This window comes from Lynx rufus, unplaced genomic scaffold (assembly GCF_022079265.1).
Source record: "Lynx rufus isolate CCGP_SWC_20201006 ecotype Redwood Valley unplaced genomic scaffold, mLynRuf1.p SCAF_7, whole genome shotgun sequence".
NCBI classification, from domain to species: Eukaryota; Metazoa; Chordata; class Mammalia; order Carnivora; family Felidae; genus Lynx; species Lynx rufus.
The window spans coordinates 16,547,284-16,573,612 of record NW_025814889.1 but is presented as its reverse complement, the minus strand read 5'-3'; the positions used below and the strand labels follow the sequence as shown (position 1 = coordinate 16,573,612).

At 39.5% G+C, this 26,329-nt stretch overlaps 1 protein-coding gene across 1 annotated transcript in view; it reads right to left on the bottom strand.

The window, feature by feature from the left end:
• Positions 1-3,591: 3,591 nt before the first annotated feature.
• MRC1 (mannose receptor C-type 1) overlaps positions 3,592-26,329 on the bottom strand; it is a 91,747-nt gene continuing 69,009 nt past the window's right edge. Inside the window, exons 23-31 of the mRNA XM_047066300.1 lie at positions 23,783-23,949; positions 20,816-20,918; positions 16,533-16,765; positions 13,752-13,917; positions 12,630-12,779; positions 7,798-7,911; positions 6,953-7,117; positions 5,687-5,728; positions 3,592-4,542 (exon numbers count right to left, since the gene is read on the bottom strand). Coding sequence (XP_046922256.1) covers positions 4,292-4,542; positions 5,687-5,728; positions 6,953-7,117; positions 7,798-7,911; positions 12,630-12,779; positions 13,752-13,917; positions 16,533-16,765; positions 20,816-20,918; positions 23,783-23,949 — 1,391 coding nt within the window. The 3' untranslated portion in view covers positions 3,592-4,291. The remainder of the gene's footprint in view (positions 4,543-5,686; positions 5,729-6,952; positions 7,118-7,797; positions 7,912-12,629; positions 12,780-13,751; positions 13,918-16,532; positions 16,766-20,815; positions 20,919-23,782; positions 23,950-26,329) is intronic.

Genomic DNA, 26,329 nt, shown 5'->3' with positions numbered 1-26,329 from the left:
AATAAAAAAAATGTTATAGGCTAAAATAAGTCCCCACTACCCCCACCAAATTCAAATGTTGAAGGCTTAACCCCTTAGACCTCAAAATATGACTGTATTTGGAGATAGGATCTTTAAGGAGGGTATGAAGTTAAAATAAGGTCTTTATTGGGGCGCCTGGGTGGCCCAGTCAGTTAAGCATCCAGCTTCAGCTCAGGTCTAGATCCTGTGGTTGGTGGGTTCAAGCCCGGCTTCCGGCTCTGCTGAACAACTCAGAGTCTGGAGCCTGCTTTGGATTCTGTGTCTCCCTCTCCCTCTGACCCTCCCTCGCTCACACTCTGTCTCTCTCTCTCAAATAAACATTAAAAACAATTTTTTTTAAAATAAGGTATTTAAGGTGTGACCTAGTCCAATCTAGCTGGTATCTTTATAAGAAGAGGTAGGACACACATAGAAACAGCAGGGACTCCTGCACGTAGAGGGCCAGCCATCTGCAAGCCAGAGAGAGAGGCATCAGAGAAAACCACCCCACCAGGACTGTGAACTTGGACTTCCTGCATCCAGAACTGTAAGCTGTAGGAACTCTGAAAGAAAACAAACTACCAGTCTGTAGTACTTTCTCGGGGTAGATCCTAGAAAACAAACACAAAGTAGATCAGCAGTTAATTATTAAAACTAAAGTACAATTATCCTGAATTTATGATGTTCGTTGTACGTGCCGACTTTTAAAAATTTGTAATTTCTCATGACTTCTTTTCTCATTTTGAATGATTTTTCCCTGTTGTACTACTTTTTTGTATTATTTTTCTTCAAAAGTGCCCCTCCCCACCCAAGGCAACTCCTCAGGCCCACGAAACCTGGCTGTCACACTGCTGAAACCACGTCTGCGTCCGTCACTGTTCCACTAATATCTTCCGTGTATTTCAAATTGTCATTATGTGAGGGGTTGGATGTGCTACCTAACCTTGAAGTCATCATTTTACAATATGTACATATATCAAGTTATTATGGTGTACATCTTAAACTTACACAATGTTGTATGTCAACTCTACCTCAATAAAGCTGAAAAAGTATCTTAGGCGTATTTCTACTAGCGCATTCCCACATCGCTGTAAAATGATCTGTGTCTACACCTCCGTTTGTGAACGGGCACTGGTCCTGACCCAGATCTGAATCCCCAGGAGTTAGCTCAATGCCTAGCACATGTAATAGATGCTCCAGAAATATCTGCCAAATGAACGGGCAGATACTCAGACAGATGCACTAGCGAATACGGAAAAGTGAATTAAAAGTCTCCTGGTGTCTACAAATCTCAGCTTTAGTTTTAGAGTTCAAGTTACAGACTATTCACATGGTATGAGCTCAACTGGGGAAAAACAATATCCTTAAGGATCTTCCACCTGCTGGATGCTGATGCAAACCTGAAGCAAGTGCAAAGCCATCGAGGAGAACGCTTAACCATTTACCGCCAGATAGAATTTCTGGTTAAGACGCACAGCTCAACTATAATAATCAAAACCAAAACTGCATACAACTACTCTTCTCCCCCCTATGTTTCTCTCCCCCACCCCCAAAATACCCTTGATAGTTTAGTATTGTGTTTGGATACATGCGTAGATACAAATGACCTAACAATTTATGTTTGAGGGGATAATGTGAGTGGGACGTATAAGGCTCAGCACTCTGCCAACTATGGAATGTTTCTTGCAAAGGTAAGACATTTAAGTCTGAGATACATGTTTGAAGCCCAAAATGTTTTCTGTGAAGATGCAGCTCTCAGTTATAATGAAAAGGACTTGTGTCAACAATGTTTAAATCATGCTCACTTAGGGGGTGCCTGGGTGGCGCAGTCGGTTAAGCGTCCGACTTCAGCCAGGTCACGATCTCACGGTCCGTGAGTTCGAACCCCGCGTCGGGCTCTGGGCTGATGGCTCAGAGCCTGGAGCCTGTTTCCCATTCTGTGTCTCCCTCTCTCTCTGGCCCTCCCCCGTTCATGCTCTGTCTCTCTCTCTGTCCCAAAAATAAATAAACATTGAAAAAAAAAATTTAAAAAAAAAAAAAAAAAAGAAAAAAAAAGAAAAAAAAAATCATGCTCACTTAGGTACTCCTCCTTATTCAACATTTCTAATGCTCTCTTGTATCTTGAGAGATACAAATATGTGTATTAGGAAAGGGCTATTATAAAGAGAGAATATGTAGTATATATATTAGGAATATATTAGTATATATATTAGAAATATATATAGCATTTCTATATATAGCATTATATATAGAGAATATATATTATATGTTAGGGGAATATATATAGCATTCCTAATATATATACTAATATATACACACACTAACATATATAGCTTATATATGTACTATATATATATATATATATGTATATTAGGAAAGGCATTTCTGTAGTACAGTTCACTACACACAGGTGTGACACTACAGCCATCATCTCCATTAGAACTTCTTCAAACTGAATATGGTTCATTCTCACAAGAAAGGAAAAGCAATTTGTTTTCTCGTGTTTCAGGGATGAAAGGGAATTGTGTGTGCTCAGCAACCTTTTCCACAATTGCCTCCCTCTCACTTCCTATTTCTTTCCACCTGTTACTCATCTGAGTTGGGGTATTAGAAAGTCCATCCTGTCCCTACCCAGTGTTCTGCTTCTTAATCTTTTTTGAACTACAGACTTACCTGAAAATCTATTTTCTTCCCAGAAAAAAAAAAAAAAAGGCACAAACACAAATTGGTACAATGTTTTGCATGCAATTTTTTGGACATTCATAGACCCCTTAATGGCATCCAAGGAGTCCCATCCAGAGACCCCAGGTAAGGAGCTCCCGCCTGTTGAGCAGTCCCTTGAGAAAGGGAAGGATGGGCTGATAGTGTAGTCCCTACGTGAGATGCAAAACATCCTGGTATTACACCATGTATGTGAAGCTTTATTTAGGGAAAATTTTTCTTTTTTCTTTTCTTTTCTTTTCTTTTCTTTTCTTTTCTTTTTTCTTTTTTTAGAAAGAGAGAGAGAGAGAGAGAGAGTGTGTGTGTGTGTGTGAGCCAGGAAGGGGCAGATGGGGTGGGGAGGGGGGCAGATGGGGTGGGGAGGGGGAGAGAGAGATTGAGAATCCCAAGGAGGCTCCATACTCAGCATAGAGCCTGACATGGGGCTCGATCCAATGACCCTGGGATCATGACAGGAGCTGCAATCAAGGGTTGGATGCTCAACCAGCTGAGCCACCCAGGTGACCCTAAGGTAAAATTTTTAAAAGCAAAAAGGAATTATTAAAGTGACAAAAAGATATTTAGAGATCCGATTCTCAGTAACAGTGCCTTTGGTTGTGGACTTCTGAGTGGCATCAATGTTATAGGTGAAGATCTGGGGAAATTATGTAAGTCACCATGAGAAAAAATTCATTTTGTACATAATGCTTTAGCAACACGTCTTTTCCAAACAGATGGAGGGTCTAGTTTAAAGAATTGATCGAGTAATAAATTGTTTATTTTCAGAGGAAAGACCAGTATAAAGAAAATAGATAAATAAGTCACACTTAAAAGAAAATTTACATTTACCAAGATCACCAAAACACAAATATATTATAAATAGACCTTGTCTTTGATGTTTATTTCACATTATCTAAGTACACCCAGTTATGCAAATTTACATTTTTATTTCACATCTTTGCATTCCTGATATACATATAACAGGACAAAGAACACATTTGCAATATTCCGCCTTGAAAACCCTGCTAGGGGAAAACAGGTTCCCAGCTGCCTCATTCTTTCTGCACATGTACAAATGCAATTCTAAATAACTGATGTAAAAGTCAGGATTGGTAAGAGGAAAATGTGACTAAATTTTTATGCTACCTGAAACAACAAAGAACAAGTTACGTGTACTTGATTTTCAAAATGTTTTTCTAATTACCGAATTATTATTCAATAGGTAACATTTCTTTGGGAGCACCTTAAACTATTTTCGGAAGCTTAGGTGTTTGGGGTTCTTCTAATCACTCTGTCACAGGCAGTCGACACTACCGACACACAAGTGAGGCTTAAATGTGTTGGCATTATGGTGTTGTGTGTTCACCTAACATATTTTTAGAAGTGGTCATCAATATCATTACCTCTCTTTCACGAAGATACCTTGCCAGACTAGAAAATGAGCGATTATTTCTTCAATTAGGCAAAGGAAAAGGACAGGCCAGTGCAATACAGTACTAATTGTAAAGGAGACAATCACATTGAATTAAAGAACCTTAACATTTTAGTATAATGTTATGAAATTCAAATATATCGAAATCACATTATGAGACTAGATGCCTGCATGTTCGTTCTGTTCGATGTTGCCCACGAGATCTTTTGTATCGCTAGTTCCTGGACTCAACCTACTGTTAAAATAGAGAGTGTTTTCAAAAGTGTTCTCTTGAGGTAAGTGCACACGTCTCTTCTTGTAAAAGAAATATGCAGCGAGGCCAGCACCTGTTACGATCAGGAGGACCACAATGACCACGACTCCTGCCATGTTGGAAGCTGGTTTGGAAGGGTCCATCCTCCTGGGGTCAGCTGGAAATAAACAAACTCATCAGGATAAAGATGGAGGGAGGCCAAAGGTAGAATGCTATGAAGAACAATACAACTTTCTTTTTGGAAAAACTAAACGAAGAATATATATTCTTTCATTTCAAATGTTCTTTGACATTTGTCAGAGAGAAATGCAGGACATGAACACAGGAGTCCAGGTAACATGAAGGATTATTTTAAACGTTAATATTAGTATTCGGTTGCAAGGATATTTCATCTCTTAGTTAATCAATGTTTTAAAATATTTATCGCTGTTTGAAAATAACTGAAGGCTGATGACAAATACATCATACGAAGATACATAGACTAGCAATAATAATGATGATTTTTAAAAAGCAAGAAAAGGGGCACCTGGGTGGCTCAGTCGGTTGAGCATCCGACTTCGGCTCAGGTCATGATCTCACGGTTTGTGAGTTCGAGCCCCGCATCAGGCTCTGTGCTGACCGCTCAGAGCCTGGAGCCTGCTTCGGATTCTGTGTCTCCCTCTCTCTCTGCCCCTCCCCTGCTCATGCTCTGTCTGTCTGTCTCTCTCAAAAATAAATAAACATTAAAAAAAATTAATAAACATTTAAAAAGAAAAAATAGGGAAAAGAGAAAATCGGAATAGTGGAAATTTGAAATCATGAGTATAATTAAACAAATAGCACCCGTAAGGCTAATAAGGAGGTGGCAGGCAAACCCTAAATCTCACTTTGAGTTTTTTTTAGCTGCTAACACAATAAGCGAAATAAATCAGTTGTCTATAAAATTGTAAAGAGCCTTAACGTTCAGGTTGTCTATAAACTTAAAATTTAAAAGGTTGCTTTAAAAAAAAAATGAAAAAAAAAAAACCCACAAAGATTCGAGAGAAATTTCCCCCGTGGGTTCCAAAAGGTAGCTCTGCAACACAGCAATGTCTTCAATAATATCTATGGTAAAAACCCCGACCTGACTCCAAGGCCTGCTTTTCTAGAGCATCATTCGAGGAAGGCTGATGACATAATGACAAAGGTTAATGTACCCCCAAGCAATTCTACTGCGAGTACAGGGGGGGTGTGGGAAGGGATTATCATGGTTGTTAAAACAAGCAAACTGTATTGATACATTACTAATACAGATCTTAAAATTTCATAATGAATGGTCTTACCTTTTGTGGTAATTAATGCATGAGTAGGTTCAGCATCAACAACTGTTTGTGAAATAAGAAATCAATTAAATACTTATAAAAACCCATAATAATTACATGTAGATAATGAGTATTATTTGGCTCGCAGATACATGGAGTCCTCCATATTTTGTTCATGGTGATATGATATGATGCGATATGATAGGATACGATATAGATGTATCGCATAGATACATGTATGTATAGATAGGATACAATATATATACGATATACGATATAGGATAGATGATAGAGGCTACAAGACTTATACGATATAGGATAGATGATAGAGGCTATAAGACTTATGCGTATGAATGTATGTAGGTATGTATGTATGTATGTATGTATCTATCTATCTATATATATATATACATACTATATCAGCATCCTACAGTTGTAGGGAGAGTTTGAATACAATGGAAATCCTGAAAATACGATCCAGTGAGTTGCATTTGAGCCACTGATACTGACGCTCAAAATCTATCCAATCTATCCAATAATCATGTATTCTTGGCTAGATCTTTTGAAATTGGCCCACTGAAGCCTAAGGTACCACAGCGTGTTGGAATGAAAAGTAAACTAAGATTTCAACACTGCATCAAAGAGTGTGGTGTCTCAGAACAGAGTTTTAACAGACTGAGGAACTACCTAATTCCAAAATAACAAGATGTATTGGGGAGAGAGTGTTAATTTACCTAATTCATTTATTTAAATAGATTCCCTAATTAATTTTATCTCTTCGGAAGGATGTTATATAAAGTGGACTGGTGTGAAAATATTAAAGTTTAGGTAGTACCATGTCGTGGGCATATCACACTATTAATTCCCCCAAACTGTGTCTTCACAGGGTCTGCCACTTAATCTCAGAAGGAGATTTCATTGGTCTTCCACGATTTATTCTATAACAAATTCTGAGAACTCTCTGGAACTTTGACCCCATCCCCTTGGTGGGGATGACTTTGTCAACTGGCTCTCCAAACCGCTTACAACTTGACAGTCCCTATGTGTGGGTATCCCATTAGAAATGCACTGATATACCAACATCATTATGTCAGCTGAGCAGGCAATTCTCTGCTCACTCAGAGCTGCGGATAGCTGAGCACCAGGGCAGAGTGGGTTTTTCACTTACACTGGGGTAGGGCTTGCGAGGGACGTAAAATCACATTATAATCCCACACATGACGTCTTGATATTTAAAAGAAATGATGGCCTGTGAACATACGGGCCACAAGGAACATTCTTACTTACTTTTTGGTCTTTTACAAATATACCCCTTGTAGGAAGAACAGTGAATATTATTCCAAAATCCAGAAGCTGCGGATAAAGCTACACAATCATTTCGTTCACCAGAAGGATCTCCTGTGTTCCAGTTGACAAAGGAAACTGGATTGTTGTTTATCCACATCCACATTCCTGGTTGTCAAATTAAGTCAATAAAAACAGAAGTTAAAAATCACCTTTGGGTTTTTTTGTTGTTTTTTTTTCGAATAGGCTTCAAGGCAGGGAGTGCAACCCGGGGCTTGAACTCACAACCCTGAGATCAAGACCTGAGCTGAGATCAAAAGTCAGACGCTTAACCAACTGGGTCACTTATGCAGCCCTCCAAATCACCCATCTTAAAATAAATTCTACCTATTCGTGCAAAATTTCTATACATATTAAACTATAATCAATAGTTGTTTACAACCAGACTTTTAGTTTGCAAGATTATAATGACCAATTATTATAGGGAAAAAAAACCTGAAAAGAATATGTCTCTTATACAGCTTTCGTTGAACATTTATTCCTAATTAGTACAAATACGTATACTTATCCTCCCCTAATTTTTTTCTGAAGATAGAAAATACTTTTTAAAGTTTCTTAAATTAACTTAGCTACAGAAAACACTCTTTTAATTGGCAGCTTCCAAGATAGCATACATAATACATGAGTCATTTAAAATTTCAGTTCTTATCGTAAGTGAAAATATGAGTTTGAATTTTCAAATTCTTCACCAATTAATCATTATTTAAGGCAAGACTTTCTGGAGCTGAAAACTTGTTTTGCAAACACCACTGTGAAATATCTGTGATTATCATGCCGCAAAAAATTACCTTCGACATTTCTGAACAATCCTATCCAAAAATTGGTTTTGCTTTGAAGTGGCTCAACTCGGTATGACAGAAAACTTGACTCAGCAGCACTTTCAATGGAAACCAAAGAAGAGCCTGCAATGTAGAAACACACACACACACACACACACACAATGATGGAACTATAGTTAAGCAGCTAAAAATATTTTTGTAATGACAGTATTGATCTTAGAAGTAATAAAAATCACCCCAACTTCTCCACTTAAGGGACAGAATTTCAAAGAACAGACATTTGACTTCTAAGAATTTCAGTTTCCATTCTGCAAATATGATGGTTTAAGCATCATGTGCGTTACAAACACCAAATGAGTTGCTGAAGGACATGAGAAGATGAGTAAGACAATGCGTCTTTTCTCTTTTCTTGAAAACTCTGCTTTAATGTTTCAGGGGCACATCAAGCTCAACATGTGCAAAACAAAACTCACAAAATCCTTTCCTAGAAATCTTATTCCTCCTTAACTGTTTCCATGTCGGTACGTAGCGTCATCATCTTCCCATTTGCTCGAGCCTGAACCTGAGAATCACTCTTGGCTTCCACCCTTTCTAACACCAATGCCTAATCTTATTGATTTTACTCTTTGTCAGTCACGTCTGTCTGCTATTAGTCCATAACTGGAGGCCTGTATCTCTCTCTCTCTCTCTCTCTCTCTCTCTCTCTCTCTCTCCTTCGCCCATTTTGCCCAACCTTCTACCTCCCTCCCCTCTGGCAGCCATCAGTTTGTTCTCTGTATTTATAATTCTGATTCTGCTATTCGTTTATTCTTTTTTTTTTTGATCCCATTTCTGCATAGGATAATATGGTATTTATCTTTCTTTAAATTATTTCACTTGGCAAAATGCCCTCTAGGTCCATCCATGTTGTCTCAAAAAAAGCACAATCTCATCCTTCTTATGGCTGTGAAATATTCCACTGTGTGTGTGTGTATGTGTGTGTGTGTGTGTACCACATTCTCCTTATCCACTCATCTACTGGACACTTCCACATCTTGATTATTATAAATAATGCTGCAAACAACATAAGGGTACATATATCTTTTTGAGGTAGTGTTTTTGTTTTCCCTGGGTAAATACCCAATAGTGGAATTATTGGCTGATATGGCACTTCTATTTTTAATTTTTTAAGGAATTTCCATACTGTTTTCCATAGTGGCTGTAGCTATTTGCATTCCCACCAACAGCACGTATGGGTTCCTTTTCCTCTACATCTTTGCCAACACTTATTTCTTTTCTTTTTGATTTTGGTCATTCTGACAGGTTTTGGCCATTCGCCATGTCATTATGGTTTTGATTTTTATTTCCACAATGATGAGTGACGTTGAGCATCTTTTCATGTGTTGCTGGCCATCTGCATGTCTTCTTTGGAAAAAATGTCTATTCAGGTTTTCATAGAGTTTGTCTCAACAAGGTTATGGTTCAGGAGACATTATAGACAGATAGACGGATGCATTAGAAGAGAAAATAAGTACGATATGTAACTGACATGTCAAACCGAAGATTTGTTTTAGGTGAAACAACTAAAGGGGAACATGGAAAAATAGAATTCAAGCTGTAGGAACCATAGGATTTCAAGTAGAAAGAATAGAAAACCATTCCAAGAAGAGAAGGAATAAGAGAAAAGACAGGGAGGAAAGCATAGTGCTTACTCAGGAACATGGCGCACAGATACACGGACTCTCCCATGTTTGGTTTGTGGTGAGAGGAGTTAGACAAAGGATAGATGGATAGATAGATTTATCTACTGGGAGGAGCCTAGAGTGCTAATAGATGGCTCCGTTTGGCCTGACTAATCTGACCAACAGGTGAAAAAAGACTTGGGTTGGGCCTCACTGCAGATGGCAAGAGATTGGTATTTAGGGTGGTGATAAAGAACACTTGGGTTTTTTTTCAGGCAGCAGAATGATGCAGTGCCCTAGAGGAGTATTGATCCTCTAGGTATGGGATTGTAGGAAGTAAAATGAGATAGGAAACTGACAGACTGGTTAGATTACTACGGCACCAACACCTTACACTACATTAGGGTTGATTCAGCGTCAGCATTAGAGTTTATAGTAAAATACTATAGCTTTCTAATAATAACCACTAATATATTTTAAGTACTCCATGCCAGACATTTGCCTTGTGCTTTACCAGTATGATCTCCCTAAACTTTTACAACAACCGTATCAAATGAGCACTATCCCCTCTTTATAGATAAGGAACCAAAAGTACAGAAGGTAAGTAATTTGTCAAGATCCTGAAGATAGGAGAGGGTAGGGTCATGGCATGATCCAGGCCTTCTGGATCTCAAAAACCTACACTTAGCCGTGTGCCTGCATCCCATGTTACTGGGTCCTGGATTATCCCCTTGATTAGTGTTTTTATTTCACAGTCACATATTCCATGGTTTAATATATTTCAGGGATGATAACCATTTCGAAATATTTATGACATATTTTGGTAAGTGAAAGTCATTCATTTTATTTACAGGAAAACGCAGTCCTCTAAAATTGGAAACAAAGTTTCTCCATCTTCATTGCAATTTTAAAATTTCATTATTTATGTATTTATATATGTATGTATTTATTTTTAAATACTTATTTATTTTTGAGAGTGAGAGAGAGAGAGAGAGAGAGAGAGTAAGTATCCACGGCAATCCTCTACAAAAGCATTAAGAACACTGACAAATTTTGGAACCCTAAAGATTAATAAGCAGCGTGTAACAATCCAGCGATACTTATCTTAAAAAATTCGGTTTTTGTGTTAAGAGTGAGCTTCATGATGTTTTAACTTGCTCTAATTTCACTGCATTACCCTCAGCTCTCTGTTTACCTTAAAAACGAACAGCTCCCAAATCACAGTGAAAACTAGCAGCCTAGAAACCACTAGAATAATCAGAATGGCGGTGGAGCTCTTGCAAAGTCCCACTTCAAAGAATTTCCATTATTTTATCTCTCTGACAGTTCCCTGGAAAGTCTGACTTGCAAAGCTTTGGCTTTATTTGCCCCAATTCAGAGCTCTTCCAAATGTAAACGGTCTTGTCTCTGAAGGTGTTCATGCAATTATCTAACATCACAGGTGCCTGAGGCAGGGATAACAGTTGAAGAAAAAAGAATAACAAAACAGCAGCAACAACAACAACAACAAAAGCTTAAAAGGAAAAATGGGAATAAGATGTCCCTAGTGAGCTCCAAAAAGCTTTGATCCATTCTTGAGAATCTAGAAGGCCACAGACATGCACTGGGGCGTGTACATGTGCATATTTACAAAAAATCTGAGAGATTTCTAAGCTCTCACTCTGGCTAACCTTGAGGATCTGCAAGAAGGAAGTGAGCACTAAGGCAGAGTTGTCAACTATTGTATGAGTGTGGAAGCTGTCATTAGCTGACCCCCTGAACTAACTAAGCAGTAACTACCATGATGACACATGAAAAAGAATATAAACTTTACAAAAATAGTTAAGGAAAATCACTGAACAAGAAAAAAAAACAGCAAAAACAACACACTCTGTGGAATGGAAAGAATCTTATTTCCAGAGTTGTGCATCATATTATTTAAAATGTCTAATTTTCAACAAAAAACACCACAGGAAATGCAAAAAAAAAAAAAAAAAAAAAAACAACCCAAGAAAGTATGGCCCATACGCAAGACAAGGAGTAAATACCAACTGTTCCTGAGAAAGTCACACCTTCGACTTACCAAAGACCAAATCATCTATGTTAAAGAACTAAAGGAAAACATGGCTAAAGTATGAGAAAAGAGTATGAGATATGTCTCACTAAATAGAGGATATCGAGAGAGAGATACAAATTATTTCTTAAAATTCTGGAGTTGAAAATCATAATGATTGAAAGGAAAAATTCACTAGAGTAGCTTAACAGCAGATTTGATTAAGCAAAAGAAGTAACCACAAAAACATGAAAATAGGTAAGTTGAAATTATCGCATCTGAATAATGGAGGAAAAATAAGAAAAATTTACAGAGCCTCAGAGATTTGTGGGACGTCACCAATTAGATCAAAATATACATAATGGATGTCCAAGAAGGAAAAGAAAGAGAAATGGGCAAAAAGAATACTTGAAGGAATAATGGCCCCCAAAATTCTGAAATTTGATGAAAAACATTAATGTATGCATCTAGCAAGCTCCACATCTATCCGAGCTCCAAGTAAGATAACCGCAAGGAAATCCACATCCCCGAGAAACTGTCAAAAGAAAGAGATTCTTAAAATCAGCAAGAGAGAAGTGACTCATCATGTACAAGAGATCCTCCCGAGAATCGACAGTGATTTCTCAACAGAAACCATGGAGGTCAGAAGGCAATGTATGACACTCTAGATAACTCAGAATGACAATCCTAACAATTCAGAATATTAGAGCAGGACGCCTGGGTAGCTCGGTCAGTTAAGTGTCTGATGCTTGATTTCACCTCAGGTCACCATCTCCTGGTTGTGGGATCAAGCCCCACATTGGCCTCCATGCTAAGCTGTCTGCCCCTCCCCTCTCTTTCTCAAAATAAATAAATATACATTAAAAAAAACCCTACAGAACAAAAGAATACTAGGGCAGAAAGTGAGAAAGACTTATTCGGCAAATGATTATTTTTCTACTGTAATTCTTTAAAATTTTGAGGCTGTAATGTTATAAATTACATTGGGGAGGCATGATGTGGACCATCCTGTCACAATAGAAATTAACAAGAAGAATAAGCTGGTGTGTTTACATTCCACAGGATTTTAATGTACAGTGTTTTTAAGTACCATAGTAATCCGGACTAGGTGATTATGAGATTTTTCTTACAGTAAACGTGGCACCTACCCATTCGGAGACATTCCAGAGAAGCCTGGCCCCAGTTTCTTGTGTATGAAGATTCGATATAGTAGCAGTGACCATGGAAGGGAATCCATGCTGTGTGCTCAGACTCTGGGCACCTGCCAGGCAGTTGTGGAGGTTCGGTGGCAGGGATTTCTGTTAATAAAAAGACATTTAAAACAAAGCGAAGCATGAAGTTTCTCTACTATGTAGAATAAAAGATTAGCAGCTCAGGAAAATTTCATCACCCATCACCATTTTTTAAAAAAGTTCTAACGGTAATCATTTGGATCTGCCATTTTTGTTATTGGGTGTTCTTTTTAGTGATCTTTTTCTTTTCTTCATTTTAAATGTATTTCAGTAGACGCTACTCTGGTAGAATAGAAATCAGTTGCCATCATAATGAAGAATGCGGATCTATAAATATTTACGAAGGTGTTAAGTTCCTAAAAAAAGTTACCAAAAAATAATTGGCAAAGGGAGTCCCCCTTCACTGTATTCTAGGAAAATTATCACCTTCATATCACTGACTCTCATTAATCGATATGTAGTCTGATAAAATTATATTGATACAGATGTGCTGTCAACATAAAAACCAGTCATAATTGCCTGACAAATCTGACATCACATAATCTCAAAAATAAAAATTCAAAAGTTTATAAAGTGCAAATAAACTCTAGCCATGAAGAAAATTTTCTGTCCCCATTATTTGGATCTATGTATATTTGCTTATTATCAAGTTAGTCTTCTGTTATGTGAAGGAAGATGTTTTATTATCTTGTTCTTTAAAGCTATTTTTTTAAGATTTATTTCTTTACTTTGAGAGAGTCAGACACAGCGAGAGTCAGGGAGGGGCACAAAGAGAGAGAGAGAGAGAGGGAGAGAGAATCCCAAGCAGGCTCCACACGGCCAGCACAGAGCCCAATGCGGGGCTTGAACCCATGAAGCCTTGGGATCATGACCTGAGCCACATCCAAGAGCCAATGCTTAGCCAACTGAGCCAGCCAGGTGCCCCTTATTATTTTATTAAGTTAACCAGGAGACGTTACTGTTTAATGTCAAAAGTCATGTGTATTCACTTATTGAGGAAATTTCAAATCCCTTGATTGTTTTTGTGTATTCAATTACCATCCGATCTTTTGCAGAGAAAATAAAAACTTTCATTGCAATATGCTGTCTTCCAGGAGCCATCAAGATCCATGTAAACACATGCTGATTTCAGTCTGGGCTCATCAGCAGCCCAGTTAGTGTACCTCATCCTCCATTTATCAGTCCAAGCGTACTCATTATTGGTCTGCAAAGACGAAAACAACAATTAACGTGCAGTCTTGCTTCATTTAGAAAACACCGAAAGAACCAAGTGAGAAGTAAAAGTATATTTTAGACTGTGATTTGACAAACAATCTTCAACATTTGGGAATAAATCGTTCCTACCAACTGAAATTCAGTAGAGAGAGCCCTTTCTTTTAGAGAGACTCTTGGAGTTCCCCATAAATACATCCTTGAAAGCTAATTTGAAAAACACTGACTTAAAAACCTATGTCTTAATTCTATGAAACGTTTTATTTGCAGGTTTTCAGGGTGAAATACAAATTTTGTCTTGAGGACCAATAAAATATTTATTATATCAACACTAAAATGACAATAAAATTAAGTAATTTTCATTGAATTTGTAGACCTTGGAGAGAAACACTAATCTCTTCTAATCGCCTCATTGTTCAGCTGTTGAAAAAGCACACGTGACAAATGACTTAGGCAAGATCCGACAGATAACAGAGGAGCCTAGGTGCCACGCTTTCCAGGAAGATGGTCTTTCAACTATAACAAATACTTCTGGGTATTTTTTAAAAAGCACACTGGGGGTGCCTGGGTGGCGCAGTCGGTTAAGCGTCCGACTTCAGCCAGGTCACGATCTCGCGGTCCGGGAGTTCGAGCCCCGCGTCGGGCTCTGGGCTGATGGCTCGGAGCCTGGAGCCTGTTTCCGATTCTGTGTCTCCCTCTCTCTCTGCCCCTCCCCCGTTCATGCTCTGTCTCTCTCTGTCCCAAAAATAAATAAACGTTGAAAAAAAAAATTTAAAAAGCAGATTGTTCTTTTCAACTTGCACACTTAACTTCTTACTGAATTTAGTGGAACAAAATTTATGATCGCATGTAAATTAATTAACCACATCAAAAACAGTACTTATCAATAATATCCTTTGACCAGTCTAAAAGATTTGACAGGCAATGTCTAACAACAGATGATATATAATATTAATGAAATAAATGCATTCTGAAACCGAACCATGGGTCCCATTTGAACTGCATTATTTAATTTCCCAAGCCAATTACCAAAGATTTAACGACAAAATCAAAACCATGTATTACCTCAAGTTGGAATTTTGTAGTATTCTACCACATTTAATCAAATAATGCTTACGTTGTCCTTAATTCTATAGATGTAAGGAAGATAATAGTACTGTTTTCGTTATAAATGTCGGTATAGTGGAAAAGCTACTTAATCTTTCTAAAAATAATAAAACCTTATGTTAAACTCATGAAAGAATTGTGACCCTGTGCGTAAGAAGGGAATGAGTGAACTAACAAGCAAATTAATTACTAAAAAATAGAGTCAACACAGACATAAAAATGTCTTGCCTAAGTTTACTCACAGAAATCAGCATGGAACTACTTACTTTTAAGTATTCACTTCCCTACTTAGGAAATACTCTTCGCATGAAGTGTGTATTTTGATCTCTGTAGCACAGCATTAGGAGATCTACAAAATCTGACGCCAACCTACTTTCCAGTTTTATCTCTTTCCGTCCATTTCTCTCTTCCTGGTACTCCCTTCCTTATGTTCCACCGTCCCAGGCCACATCAATAAAGTCCGCTTTCTCAGAAAAACCTGCTTGGCCCTCTCCCCTGACTCGACTGATCCCTTTTCTCTCTTGCAGCACTCTTAGATACCTCTCTTTAACATTTCTGGCTTTGTCTCCTAGTAACGTGTTGACATTTCTATTTCTTCTACTAGGAAGTTTGCTGGTTGACTAGCTAAATGGATGAAGATAGACGGATCACAGGGGCGCCTGGGTGGCTCAGTCGGGTGAGCGTCCGACTTTGGCTCAGGTCATGATCTCATAGTTCGTGGGTTCGAGGTCCGCATCGGGCTCTGTGCTGATGGCTCAGAGCCTGGAGCCTGCTTCGGATTCTGTGTCTCCCTCTCTCTCTGCCCCTCCCCCACTTGTGCTCTGTATCTCTCTCTCTCTCTCTCTCTCTCTCAAAAATAAACATTAAAAAAAAAAAGACAGATGCATCAGAGGGCATCAGGGAAGACTCATTTTAGGAATATTTTAGCAACTCCATCACCACTCTTAGTTCTGTGTCCCCCACCCCAATTCTCTGGCACTGGCAACCTGCCTTTTTCTATTATGGAATAAAAGAAACGACTGCAGTGACGTTCTTCGCACAGGGACAGAAGCTTCACAACTTCAGGACTCACAATTCTAGAATGACTGGCCACAGAAAAAAAAATAAAATAAAAAGTGTCCTCATTACCCAGGAACCATGCCCCTGATCAGCTTTCTTGATTCCCATAGTATAGCTGTTAAGCGTGACACTCTAGAGAGAAATAAGTTAATTCATGAGAGCGTTGAGCTGCAGAATCTAATTTTAATATTCAAAAGCAGTGTGAAAGTTAATCTACGTTACGTGAATTTAATTCGATCTCTGACATATATCACTAGCTTGCTAGATCCTTGAAGGCACTGGGTCCTTGAAATATGAGGTCTAGTTTATGTTAGTATCGTTCACATTGCCCAGCACAGTGTCTTCCATTTCATGAGTGCTCAGCAGAATGAACAGAAAGAGAATCCCGTTTCATCACAATTTATAAATCGTGTCGAGTTGCGCACGTTTCCAGCATCTTACCAAGTTACTGTTCAGGGCGATCCACACGGGTTCATTAACTTTTTGTGTTTGCATAAATGCAAATGCATTACTATAGGGGTCCAGAATGCTAGCAATAAGGGAAGTGTGGAGCTTGCAATAATTTTCCGCCTCTTGCCACTGTAACTTTAATTTCATGAGTGAATAGTTACTTTCACCATATTTAATAAAGCCATCTGTTGGAATTGTTGTTGGAGAACCAGGCAAGGAAGAGTCTGGAAGAAAAATATTATCTTTCATTAGCATTATCAATAAGCATTATTTAGAGTGTCAATGATATACTATATCTATTACCACATCTCATTCGATTATAAAAACAATCAGAATAGCATAAATCCAAACCATCAGGTGTTAAAAATATTTCCTAAGCCATTTCACACCAAAAACCAAAGCTCTGATTTTTAATCAGTATGCCTGGTTAACTTAAATAATTTCCAAACTGCATCCAGATCATTAATATAGATATGTAATCAAGTTTCTAAATTAAAAAAAAAAAGGCTCGTAAATTCAACGATATGTAGAATCTGAGCAGAAGAAATGACACAGTTTATTCCCATAAATTAAAGAGTATATATCGTCCTGTCATTACTAATTTTTACTTTACCATCTTGGTCAAATTTCAAGGTCACCAACAATCTTCCTTCCCCTCCTCCATCTGTCCCACCCTATCCATGAATTTGCATCTATTTGTGTCTATTTGGCTCCACCCGTTAGTAAGGCACCTTCAAGAGACTGATTTAAGTTCTGGCACGAAGCCAGATACTAGTCCCCGGTTCATTTAACCCCTATCACACCATCATGCTTTATCCCCACTGATGATTGCCTACGCCCTTCACCCAGGCACCCCCACGCCTTGACCAAACTGACTCAGTGGCTGGAGTTCTTCTAAGCCACAGTCACTCTGGCTTTCTGAAGCTTTTTCCTCAGTCTTCCAGCATGGATTTCTAAATGTTGTTGTTGTTTTTTTTTTTTGTTTGTTTGTTTTTTTTAAATTTTTTTTTTTTTTCAACGTTCATTCATTTTTGGGACAGAGAGAGACAGAGCATGAACGGGGGAGGGGCAGAGAGAGAGGGAGACACAGAATCGGAAACAGGCTCCAGGCTCTGAGCCATCAGCCCAGAGCCCGACGCGGGGCTCGAACTCACGGACCGCGAGATCGTGACCTGGCTGAAGCCGGACGCTTAACCGACTGCGCCACCCAGGCGCCCCTGTTGTTGTTGTTTTTAATGTTTATTTATTTTTGAGAGAGAAGGAGAGAGCAGGAGAGAGGCAGAGAGAGAGGGAGACAGAGAATCCCAAGCAGGCTCTGAGCTGTAAGCACAGAGCCGGACAGAGGGCTCAACCCTATGAACCATGAGATAACGACCTGAGCCAAAATCAAGAGTCAGACGCTTAACTGACTGAGCCACCCAGGGGCCCTTCCCAGCATGGATTTCTAATCGCTGTTTTAGGCCAACCTAGCCTTTGTGCCACTTACTGTATAGACCCCCCAAAGAGCTTCTTTCTGTGTCCCTTAACAGATGCCCTAGAGTTAGAGGTTAGCAAATGTCAGCCTGTTGTCTGTTTCTGTAGCCCATGAGCTAAGAATGGCTTTTAAATGGTTGACAAATTAAAAAAAAAAAAAAATCAAAGAATAATATTTTGTGACATGTAAACATTATATGAAATTCAGATTTGTATCCACAAATAAAGTTTTATTGGAACACAGTTATGTTCATTTGTTTACATGTTGTCTATGATCACCCAATATCACGGCAGAATGCTAGCAACAGAGAATGGATGTTTACAGCCTAAAATATTTACAATCTGTCTCTTTACAGAAAGCAAAAATTTGTCAACCCCTGGCTAGGGTTCTAGATGTCCTTGCCTACCAATTTTGTCTTGGCTAAATCTCAGATGTGTTCCACCGTATACCAACCTAATCCACCATCTGTCTTGTCCCGTCGCTATACAAATGCCGAACGTTCTTTTGATTACGCCTGGTATGGTGACAACTTTGTATCAGCAAGGGCAGTTTTCCCTTTCTTCTGCTGTTGCTGCCACCTTGTGTTGGTAAAAGAATATCCTTAAACCAAGCGACCCAGGCCAGCACCCTCCAATGGTACAGCCAGTAGGGACTGAACAATCTTACTGTTTCCCAACTTGGGGAGGTCTGGGTTTGTCTTTACAGCACCAGAAAATCGTAGGACCACTAAAAGTGGCAAATGAGGCTCGAGGGCAAGCTGAAAAAAACAGTTTCGTGGCGGAATGTATGCAGCTAGGAAACAGCTCATCTGTCCAACTTGCTTGTTTATGAAAACATTCATGAAACAATTATAAGGGAAAACTAAAATATTGAGAGGTTATTTTTAGGTGGTTGGATTGTGGGGAATTTTTTTCCCTTCTTTACGCCTTTCTGCATTTTCTAAATGTCAACAAAGAACAGGTGTTATGTGTTTTTTAAAACAGTGGGTTTTTGTTCATATATATGAATATACATATGCATAAAAACATGAATGTATATGTGAATAGGATTATAAATATTTTCTATTTTTTTAATAAGTTTTTATTGGGGGCAAATAGTCTATCACTTATGCTTATAAGAAGAAGAAAAAGATTGTTAAAAAGCTTGTAAACCGTCATTCACTCCCGGAAGGACAGTCCCTCCTTTCCTCGACACACAGACACAGATGGCATTGTTTGGCATTTCTCGTGGCCCAAGATTCTGGTGCCATAAGGACACAGCGGAGAGAGAAAAGCTCCTGAATTAGTGAACGCTTAGGATTCCCGCGGTACTTTCCAGTCATCTGAAAATATCTTAAGTGATTTTCACTCATTGCCATGAGCTGGTCGGAGTTCCCTGATCCCCCAGAAAGTGTGGAAAAACCCATCTGATGTAGGAGAACAAACACCTTCTAATTCAAACTCTAAGAATTGTTCTTAGGATGATAGCAGCCCACGCTATCCCCTCCCTCATCTCTAAACCACCTTTCATCGTTGGTCCTCTTTCTGTGGAGCTAGATAATTGTATTCTTGTTTCACTGGAAACAGCCATAAAGTGCATACAACCATCACCTGATTCTCAGTACATATGTACATTTTCTGTTTTATTTTCACTAAATGATAGTAGGGCTTCCTAGGATAAACAATGACACGCAAAGCAGATATCTACATTTTTAGGGGCTCCTGGATGGCTCAGTTTGTAATGAATTAACTCTTGATCTTGGGGGTGTGAGTTTGAGCCCCACATTCGGTGTAGAGATTCCTTAAAAATTACAGCTTTAAAAAGAGAGAGATCTATGTTTCTTTTAAAGTTTCTTTTATTTGAGAATGAGAGAGAGCGCGTGCAAGAGAGTGAGCAAGCATGAGCAGCAGGGGGACGGAAAGAAAAAGAGAGAGAGAATCCCAAGCAGACTGTGTGCTTTCAGTGCAGAGCCTGACATGGGGCTCGATCTCATGAACCATGAAATCATGACCTGAGCCAAGCCAAGAGTCAGACACTTAACCAAGTAAGCCACCCAGGCACCTCGAGATCTACATTTAAAAAAAAATTTTTTTTAACGTTTATTTATTTTTGAGATAGAGAGAGACAGAGCATGAACGGGGGAGGGTCAGAGAGAGAGGGAGACACAGAATCTGAAACAGGCTCCAGGCTCTGAGCTGTCAGCACAGAGCCTGACGCGGGGCTCGAACTCACGGACCGCGAGATCATGACCTGAGCCGAAGACAGACGCTTAACCGACTGAGCCACCCAGGCGCCCCGAGATCTACATTTTTAAAGGCAGAGAATATAGAACCAAGGAGGCATATATGATATTCTATGTCAATGCTTCTCAAATTATGCAAGCACGACTGAGGTATTCTTACTGTGACATTTTTAAAAAGGTACAGGGAGGCAAATACCCTAAAGTTCTAACCAAGTTTGAAAAAGTTCCAGCTCCAAGTGTAATCTGCATAAAACTTTTCGGATGGATGAAGGGGCACACTCATGAATAGTTTATAGAAAACGCCACCCTTTTCATCTGTCACGGGCATCCATGGATTGAGGTGAGAAACAAACCTGTCAAGGTGCCATTCTTTAAATAAATTTTAAATAAATTTATTTATTTATTTATTATAAATTTATTTATTCTTTAAATAAAATTTTATGTTTTTAGAGCAGTCTAGTGTTCACTGTAAAATTGAGAAGAAGGTTCTCAATTTTAATATTTTCAGGGTTTAATATTTTATAAGAAATATTAAATAACCCCAGCTCTCGTGGGCAGGTGAGGTTTGGTAGAACTTACCAGGAAGTGTTTGGCATATGTAGCCCCGCCTACTGTCACACGTGTCATCCATCCATTTTCCTGCATCCCTTGATTTCCCACCAATAATAACAACACAGTCAGCCTGTACATTTATGGAGAAAGGGGGGGAAAAAGGAGTGTGAAGCAGTAATTGTTAAATCAATTCATTAATGAGCCAGAAAAATCCATCATTCCTAACCTCCAAATTTAATCATCCTATTTTTTTATATATTTTTTGATGTTTCATTATTTATTTGGGGGGGGGAGGGGCAGAGAGAGGGGAGACACAGAATCCGAAGCAGCTCCAGGCTCTGAGCCATCAGCACAGAGCCCGATGCAGGGTTCGAACCCACAAGCCGTGAGATCATGACCTGAGCTGAAGTCAGACGCTTAACCAACTGAGCCACCCAGGCGCCCCTTCATCACCCTATTTCATTTACAGTATGTTCAATTGCTCCTTACTTTCCATGCACCTGCTCGCACTTTCCATGTGGATCTCTCACAGTGAACTCTTGCTATTTTTAATTAACAACCTGGTAGATTTGGGTAAGTTTAGAGACAGGTCTGAGAAATTTTGCTATCAGAAATTCTATTAATCTCTATCAAAATTTAGCAACCAAATGTTAGGAGAATACAATATCTTCTCCACATAAATTCCCCTGATTCAACCCCCAGAATAGGTGTCCTGCTGTTAAAGGGAAATAAGTATAATCTATATTTTTCATTGCTAATTTAATTTATAAAAGCATCATTATGGATTTAGAACAAATTGCCGGGGTAGAGCTAGAAAGTTCCACATCTTATTTGCGATCTTACAGGGAAGTACGCCAGGCTGGAAAGAGTTCTCTATTCTGTGTTGTGGATATGTTTGCACTATCTAGCTTCCATAGGATGGTCTATGAGCCAAAGCAAGTCATAAAGTCATGAAATCTGCACCTGCCAAAGTTTTCATCCCATGTCAGATGAAGATTTTGACTTATCACATGTTGGGCTTCTTGAATCTGTCAGTTCGAATAATGAGCTTCAACTCCCAGGAACTCCCCGTCTGACACGTAGATGGGCCATCATTATCATCCCCATCTTCCTCCTTAGCTCTTCTCATCTTTGTTACCCTGGCTTACAGCCTGTGCTCTGCTCCAGAAAGCCTGGACACAGCAAGCATGTTTCCGCCACAAAATGCGCACGAAGAGTTCTCTCCCACCCTCTCGATCACACTGTATTTAATCCTCTCAAGTTCCTGAAGTTGTAACAACACAGTCTGTGTGTTTTGATTCCATTTCCGTGCAATCGACTTTATATTTTGCGCTCAGAAAACGTCTAGAAACAAATTCGACGAAAGATGAACAGTGTTTTTTCCTGGGTGGTGAGATTACAAATTTTGTTTTTGTTGTTTCTGCTTGTCTTTAGGTTCCCAAGACAAAAAAAGAAACTTGGGCCGTAATGATTTGTGTGTGTGTGTGTGCTTTACACAAAATGCACCTCTCATCCAGAAATTGTTCCCCGCAAATCCCCTATCACTCCATTCTGCTTCATCTTCTTAAGTTTTTAGCCCTCATGTATGTAAATGAAGATTCAAGGAATTTCTCCACAGAAAATCACTAGGTACCCTACACAGAGCTACCAAATTAATAATCACAAACACACCATTTTGATCAGATCATTTTTCTCCTCTAACCTTTTCTTGCTGCCTGTCTGACAAAGCCAAACTCACTCCTGGGGCATTTAAATTTCTCTAAATTCTGCTTTCAACATTTCAAAGTTTTCTCCTACTTTTTTTTCTGTATAAAAGCCCTGCTCTACCAGAGCTATTTACTCCTGCCCAAACCCACGTGGTGCCTTTTTCTTGAAGAGTTAACTTGCTTCACTCACTTAGCATGGCCTTCCCCAACCCTCACCTAACTTCTGGATCATTGTCTCAAACCTCTTAAGGAAAAGAGCCCTCATTGATTCTTTCTCATGCTCCTTCTCTGCATCAAATGAAAGTCTCCCTATGGAAGTGTTTACTGATTAGATCACTCCATCCCATAGTAAGTTCTTTCCTGCTAACTACACAGGGCTTTATAAGGGATCCCGACATTATACACTTGCATTCCTTACTATCTTCTTTCCCATATAAGACTTGTGGTCTAAGGGGCACCTGGGTGGCTCAGTCGGTTAAGCATCTGACTTCGGCTCAGGTCATGATCTCACGGTTCGTGGGTTGGAGCCCCGCGTCCGGCTCTGTGCTGACAGCTCAGAGCCTGGAGCCTGCTTCGGATTCTGTGTCTCCCGCGCTTTCTGCCCCTCCCCCACTCGCGATCTGTCTCTGTCCCTCAAAAATGAAATGTTAAAAAAAATTAAAAAAAAAAAAGACTTGAGGTCTAACATAAGTGTAAGCTTCTTTAAGGTAAGAACACAGTCTTTTGCTCATGTTTTTCTCAATGCCTAGTGTGCTGTTTAATATTGACCAGTTGACTATTCAGTGATACAAGATTAAAAGCACTAAAATAAAGAAACAATCATCTGTATCTTAGGTTAACGTACAAGAGGGCCTAGGGCACTGTTTGGCACATAGCAAGCAGTCTACAAATGGCAGCTCAGTCATGACAATGATGAGGATGGGATCTTTAGTCGTAGTAGGTACTGGGCATAAACCCTCAACACTACAAGCATCAAGAATTTACAAGCAGCTGGTACAAATAAAGTTGATAACTCTGGGCTCAAGTGCACATCATGACTACAACAGAGACCCAGAGTGGAGCCGGCCTGGCCATCCCTTGGGATCCCCACCAGCTGCCCCACGAGCTGAAGAGTTCTGAATTGAATTTATACTCCTTCTCTCAAGGCTGGCTCAGTCTGAAACACTTAAAAACTGCAAGAATGAACCAGATCAGGGAGAACTCTGGTAGACTGTCAAAGAAGACTCATCACTAATATGATGAAGCAGGCTGACAGTATACGGAGAGGTGACCTGAAACGGATATTTACATCTTCGTAGGACAGACTGCTCCTTCTCCCACCAGGGTAGCCTTTCCCCCAGTTTGTATAATGAACTCCTCGACCATCCGTCCACAGGAATGTGTGCTCTGAATTCACATCATTCAGCCCAGTCCAGGCATTAAACTTGGAGTCCTTCATGTGATAGGTGAGAAATGCTGAAAGAAAAGTTGCACAAGATACTTTTAAAACCTGGGGGGAAAATACTCAACATATGGAAAGTATTCAAAATACAGAATTTTAAAATACTGAATCCATGATTAACATCTTTATTATTTAAAAGTACTTACCATGAAAACAAACACAGTCTAACCTTAAAATCACTTTATCATTTCAGTTTTGTACTTTGGCAAGTTTTGCGTCATACGGGTCTAGGTTCTTCTCTGGGCCAGGGCAGACAGCTGTCCGGGCTGTGTCCTGCCCAATGGCAGTGAGGAAAGTGTGGCTCAAGCCCATCCCATGCACGGCTCTCCGTTCCATACACCCCGATCTGGGGGTGACTGCCTGCCTTCTGCAGGAAGAGGTATTGTTTCTAATTCATACACAGTCATCTTATGAGTTATCGGGTGTCATGATTTTTTTAAATAAGATGATCTAATTATAATAACTAGGGGGCAAAGAGAGCTCTTAATCCAGAAAATTTCTGAAAATGAAAACTACTTGTCAAAACGAGAAGCGTGAGGCTGTCAAATTCTCGCTACTTTGGGTTTCCGAGCCCAAAGAACTACCCAATTGAAACTCCTTCTGGGCAGCAACTGCTAGGGGTCAGGGGCCATCCGCTAAGTGTGCTTGGACCCAGGGGGGTAACTGGATGCTAAGCACTCACGTCATTAGGAGAGAAGATCTAGAACAATTCAGAGAACGAAGAACAAATGTGGCCTTTTGCTTCTTTGCCAATTCTGTGGCAGTGAGAGAGGATGGGGGCAAATATTCAGAAGCTGGAAAAGGCTGAAAGGCACAGGTGCCCCAACCCCTGTCCACTTGCCCTTCCTCACGCCTCCCACACCGCGCGGCCACCTTCCACAGCTAGCAACCTCCCAGCCAGGAGTCATGGTTGCCCAGGTGGATGAACACCGACTCTCCAGAACAATTTCCACACCCTTACGCTTGAACACGACTGCTGAATGCAAAGAGGATACTGACTGACTGTGCACTGGGGTTTTACTAAAAAATGCAAAATAGAGAGAAGCCCAAAGAGACACAACGATCTGTTTATTCATGAACAAGTAATTCCATGGAAGGGCTACTATTCCATGGTTATTCTGCCGAGTAGCAGAGGCAGTGAGTACTCAGCTCAGAGATTTTTGCTTATTTCTCAACTAAAGGTAAAAAAAAAAAATTTTTTTTCTTCCAACATTTTTCAGAGAGAGAAGAGAGCATGGCAAGGTATTTACTTTGGTTTTATTTTATTTCCTAAACAAGATCATAACCTTTCCCAACCCCAACTTGAAATAATGTGGAAAAGAACTAACTACCTGCCAGTGTTTTAGCCCTGACTTCTTTTTCTGCCAACAACCACAAATAAGAATTCAACAACGTGTGCTTGCTTTGCCAGGAATAATGTTATTTTATCTGAAAATTGTTTCCTTCTGCACGTCTCTATTACCCAGGTTCTAATTCTGTTATGCCAGGAATCAGCACTTTGTGGTTAAGAGAAGAAGTCAATTATTGTGTTTCTCCGCCGGGTAGCTAAGCCCAAAATGTGGTAGGCCAGTTAGAGAAATATGAATATTATATTCTTAAAATGTTTTTATTGTGTGCTATGGTTTGACCCTTTTCTTTCCTTGTCTGGAAAGTTGCTGCACTTGACAAAGGTTCTCAGCGAAACCCTGGTTGATTTATCATATAATATGATAATATGTTCCAAGAGAGCACACGGCAGCCTTTATGGAATAAAGTAAACATTTGAGAGAGTGCCATTTGGGTTCCTGTGTCTTTCTTCTTTCTCATATTTTCTGAGATGTACCATGATTTTGGAAGTCAAAGGATTTCAGAACCAAGAGGGAACTTAGAAATTATCTAGTGCCTCATCTCCCCTTTAACAACCCACATAAATTCATTCATACAAACATTTATTAAACATCTTTCATGCTATGTACCAATCAATATGTAGACTATATGCTAGAGTCTATAGCATCCAAATAAGAACTTTCCAATGTAAGCATTTTCACAGTCCTTTAGAGAATTCGCAAAGCAGCCCATTTAATTAGTTCCTTTTTTTTTTTAATTTTTTTTTTCAACGTTTTATTTATTTTTGGGACAGAGAGAGACAGAGCATGAACGGGGGAGGAGCAGAGAGAGAGGGAGACACAGAATCGGAAACAGGCTCCAGGCTCTGAGCCATCAGCCCAGAGCCTGACGCGGGGCTCGAACTCCTGGACCGTGAGATCGTGACCTGGCTGAAGTCGGACGCTTAACCGACTGCGCCACCCAGGCGCCCCGAGTTCCTTTTTTTTTTTAATGTTCATTTATTTTTGAGAGACAGAGCGAGCAGGGGAGGGACAGAGGATCTGAAGCAGTGTGCCCAATGTGGGGCTC